A 5001-nucleotide genomic window follows, 5' to 3' on the forward strand; every position below is an offset into this window, starting at 1 on the left:
TATACATACAGTGCTCCCTGATCTTCTCCCCACCGCCTGCCCCAGCAGTCTTTAGATGAACTGAAGTGAGTTTAGGAACTTACAGTCCCACTTCTGTTTAAAAAAAAAAAAAAAATTTAAAAAAAGTTATGTAAGAAAGCGGGGAATGTTCAATGAATCCAGATCTACTTTGTAGTTATAAAATTTCCAATGGCAAAGTGGTAAGGGCAAATAACCCAATGATCATATGGCTTAAGTTTAATGCAAAGTACACTAGGAGGTCCACGTGCAGGGAGAGAAGAGTCCGAGAAAGATGGAATAAGAAGTGTCCTGAAGATCAGTGTTTATGCATAGAATTCTTCTTGCTTGTGTGGTTTTTGGTATCCTCCATTAGACTGTTTTGGTTCATCCAGTGAATAGCTGCCTTCGTCTTTTTTCTTCATTCTGTACAGCATAAATGCAACTAGAAACACTGCAAACACCAAGCCTACTAGTCCTCCAGCAATAACACCTAGAAGGGGGAGAAAAAGCCACAAATTACTCTAGACGCCACAGCAGATAATGCTAGTATGATTGTAAGTTCCAGATTGTTCCTTACTGTGCGGTCCCTGACCTCATGACTTCCAGAAATTAATTTGTCCTTTTCCCCCTCAAACCAGTCATCGTGCCATTACCAAGAGCCTGCTCATCTACATGAGGTAAAACTAGAGAAACTGATCTCCCACCTGGCCATGCTGCAAAGCACACAAGGCTACGTTGTTCAACTCTGGTAATGTGACCCAGGCAGCATTAGAGCAGTTTTACTGTAATTTTTGAGAAGAGCGAAGGAATAGGTTTAAATGTAAAATTCTGGATAACTAGCAGTGGATGCTTTGCTATTAGCAGATTAGTATTTGCCCCTCTTAGCGTTTTGACAACACAGAATCATGAATCACTACCCGCATTTCAGAGGTCTAATGTAAAAGGTTGGCTCTCACACTCTGAGATGTACTTGCAGAACTGCAGCTTCTGCTGCCTGGAAGACTCCTGCAAGAGTCTGCTTTTACCAACTAGAAATCCAGAATATCGGGTACCTCCAAGAACTTCTTTTCTGTCCATAATGCCTGAGGCTCCTGCTGCTTTGGCATTCCTCCCAGAGTCCGCCAGTACTTCTGAGTTCCGAGTAGGGACCAAATCCTCATCTTTAGTCAAGATGAAGTCTCCCTGTTGGGACATACAAAGTAGGTCATTCATATTTCTCATCATGTCTGTTACTGGAGACTTTCCACAGCTTTGTTTTTTCTCATCTAAAACCTTCCACCAATATAACCTGTTAAATCAATCATCGTTTTTGACAAATTACCACCCTTTCCTGCAAAACCAACTTACTACACACTACTAAAGCTATCTCCCTGGAAAGGGTGTCAAAGCTACTAGTCCTCACCGGGTCTCCAGAGCCATCTTCAGAAACCTCCTCATGTGTAGGAACAACATCCTTTGGAGCTGTCGTCGTGGGGCTGGCAGTGATGTCTCCCTCATGATGGATGGTAGAGTGAGGCTCAGGCACATCTTCAGTGTCAAGCACATCAGAGCTAGGGATTTTAGGTTCAAGCTCATGAACTGTGCCTGAGGCTTCTGAAGTAGTTACATGAACCACTGAAGGCAAGTGAGTAGTAGAGCTTCTCGCTGTTGTTGTAACCACATCACTTGTTGGTTTCTCATCAGGTGAGCCCAGGATGGGTACTTCGTCCTTCAAAGCTACAACTGGCTCCTCTGTCACTACATTACTAGTTGCAGAAGGAGATACTACTTCCTTTTCAGTTTGGCTCTCAATCCCAGGAAATGGTTGTTCATTGAAATCCATTGGTGTTGCCAGTAATGAGGAATTAGTCAGTTCTGGGATTCTCCAGGTGCGAGACTGGTCAGTCAGGGGACCTGCAAAACAGCAACAACAAAAAATTATCCTTGGCCAGTTTTGAGACCTATTAATAGTATCTTCAGGATGCTGGTCTAAGTAGAATGCCTAACCAGCACAGACAATTTTTGTAACAGCAGCAGTTCAGTTTGTAATTCCTTATCCTTTTCAATGGAAAAAGGAAGGGACAGGCCAATTCAGCAATACTTTGTTACTCATCTGCTTCTCCTCACAGCACAAGTCTGTTTTGCGAACAAGTTGACAAAGGGGATGTCTGCTTTCAGTACACTGGTTGCTCAGGATAGTTATCTGCCTGTTTTCCCATAAGTATTTTTTATTTGATTCAGAGCAGTCACCCATATACTGAACACCTTTAGTTGCTGGCACATTTGGCACTGATTTCAGGGTCTTATTCCCGCAGAAATTAATCTAAAATACAAGCATGTGGCTGGAAGGAAGCAGAAGGACACCATGCTTTAGCCTTCAATAGCTTGCTGTTTCATCAGTAGCATCTCCTCAACTTCAGCACTGAACACCAAAGGTCTCTCTCATGCAATTTCGTAATCATTCCAATAGACTTTTTCCCCCACCCTAAAACCCCTTTATTCCACTTCTAAAAAATTATGGCCCATGGGAACTTGCACATCTGATGACAGATAAAATTTGCACTTGATATATGCTGGCAGGTTAGGGCTTACATACCCTCAAATGGTATCTCCTACCAGCTCGTAAGAGAGGACAAAGGCCCTTCTCATCGTCTCTCTTCCCCATGAGTAAAGAATCACTCCAGTTTCATATCATTCTTCACACAGTATCTCATATTAGCAGTCACATGGAGTATACCTGCTTCTGCTCCCTTTCAAGTCTCCTCCAACTCATTTTCTGCTAATTTTTAGTATCTGAAGCAATACCAGATGAATAGATTAGGCTCCTTCTCTGTTCCCAACCCTCATACTCTGGGGCAGGGATGTGTTTGTGTGATTCCTCCCTCCCCTCCTTTTAGCTTGGATACTCATCAAGATCTTGATTGCCACATTCTGTAAGGATCAAGCACTAACAGTACAAGTGCTAATAACTCACCTGCACCTGAACCTGAGAATGCATCGTCATCATCACCAGATGAATCAAGATCTTCAGGAGGAAGGTTCAGATTTGTAGTTTGCTTTAAAGAGAAGGGGAAAAGGTGTGTTAGTGATGAGATTACTTAATCACGTTGCTTGCGCAGAGTCTTTTAAGGGCTCCTGAAAGTTACACAAACTTTCTTTGTTCAGATTGCATTTTCTCATCTTTCTTCATTCCATCCCCCTCCCTAAAAGAGTAGTTTTGGTTAGTCTATTCGGTGTTGGAAAGGTCAGTCTTGCTGCCTCCCTTCTCTGCGCTGCTTCCAGGCTGCACTTGCACTGGGAAAGAAGAAAGCAAAGAATCCATTCATAGCTGCATCCTGGTAGCAGCCAATGCTCAGTCCTTACACAACGTAACCATTCTGCGTCAGGTTCTGACTGCTCATGTCTTCACTATCTACCAGCCACTTCATCTTTGAATTACTGCATTCCTTCTAAGGAGCAGAAAGGAAGGGGAGACAAAGTTAGTTTGGCACTGTTCACATATCTCAAACTACAGCATCTAATTGGAAGTAAAATGAGATTCTCTTTTTATAAGTGTGGGCACTCAGATTAAGATCTGAGATAGAAGCCAGCCTTCCATGCAGGTGCGTACAGCCCTGAGCTTTCTCAATTTATGCTTCAAGGAGTACACTAACGAGTGCAGAAGTTCGGTTGCTGAAACAAGAGACCAAACCCCTATTTGTCATAACACACAATGTTCAAAGCTCTTCAGGATATCCAAAGAAGACAACACTAAAACAGTTGAGTGATTACTTCATGCATCTTGTTGGCCTCTCTTGTACACACTTACTGTTCCTATCGGTGCAACATGCGTGACTCTCAGCTCATGACTAGCCCCAGGTTTATTTCTGCAGGGCTACCATTACCTAACCAGTCATTCTTCCTTCTCAGATTTCAAACCAAAGCCCTGTAAGTCACTACTTCTGAATTTCATCTTTCCCCATCTAACTACATTCCCCATTTTCCAGAATTTTTACTTCTATCCCATCCTCAAGATGCCCTTGTCATCCCTTTCCAGTACTGCCCCATCTGCAAGTTCAGGACATACTGCATTGCATCATCCAAGCTGATCATGGTTTTATTCAAGTGTGAAATCTCACTTTATTCTGTAAAAAGAACAACATACATTCTCGCCAGCTTTGCAGTCAAGCAAATGCAAGCTTTGTCTAGCTTGTTTAACTGACATAGTGTCAGTTGAAAATGAATATAACACTCATTTCATCCTAGGAAGAAGTTAGCCAGCACTAGTATGATGTGTCAAACAAAGCAACAGAGCTCTCTCGTTGTCGTTTTATTACCTACATGGCTGTATTTAGTGGCTCTATCTCCTTTTCATTCTTTTAAGGTATCAGGTTTATCCAGTTTTCTCTTCTGTCCTTAGTATTTTATCCATTCCCCACATTTCCATAGAAAAACTAGTTTCCAAGGTGGTTATCTAGCCCATTAGATTCGACCTCTCTGAAGACAAGTATGCAAGTTGCCACCAACCTAATCAGTCCCAAGATCTTACCCCTTCTAGGCAATCATTGTAGTTAGATGATTTTTTTTTAAAATAACAAGAAAGTAACAACAAAAAAACCCTCATATAGACATTAAACTCTTTAGCACTTTCCTTCTCTACTGGGAAAAAAGCTAAACCAAAACAAACCACTTTTCCTCAAGGTTCTGCAAGCATATTTCTAGAGTAATTTCTAAGAAGAAATTGCCCTTCAATCTTTTGTTTAGCTGCATGTGTCGTGGTTTAACCCCAGCCGGCAGCTCAGCCCCACACAACCGCGCTCTCACTCCTCTCACAGTGGGATTCGGGAGAGAATCAGAAGGGTAAAAGTGAGAAAACTCGTGGGTTGAGATGAAGACAGTTTAATAGGTAAAGCAAAAGCCACGCACACAAGCAAAGCGGACCAAGGAATTCATTCACCCCTTCCCATGGGCAGGCAGGTGTTCAGCCATCGCCAGGACAGCAGGGCTCCATCACGCCTAACGGTTACTTGGGAAGACAAACGC

The 5001-nt window shown here is 42.6% G+C and overlaps 1 protein-coding gene across 1 annotated transcript; it reads right to left on the reverse strand.

The window, feature by feature from the left end:
* Window positions 1-27: 27 nt before the first annotated feature.
* SDC1 (syndecan 1) lies at window positions 28-3035 on the reverse strand (the record flags this gene model as incomplete). The annotated part of the gene is made up of 4 exons (XM_009705944.1): window positions 28-490; window positions 1053-1182; window positions 1403-1893; window positions 2954-3035. Coding segments are annotated over 4 exons (870 nt in total), but the record flags the coding sequence as incomplete, so codon positions are not given.
* Window positions 3036-5001: the final 1966 nt, after the last annotated feature.

The sequence above is a fragment of the Cariama cristata genome, unplaced genomic scaffold, assembly GCF_000690535.1.
Source record: "Cariama cristata isolate BGI_N322 unplaced genomic scaffold, ASM69053v1 scaffold1678, whole genome shotgun sequence".
Classification (NCBI taxonomy): Eukaryota; Metazoa; Chordata; class Aves; order Cariamiformes; family Cariamidae; genus Cariama; species Cariama cristata.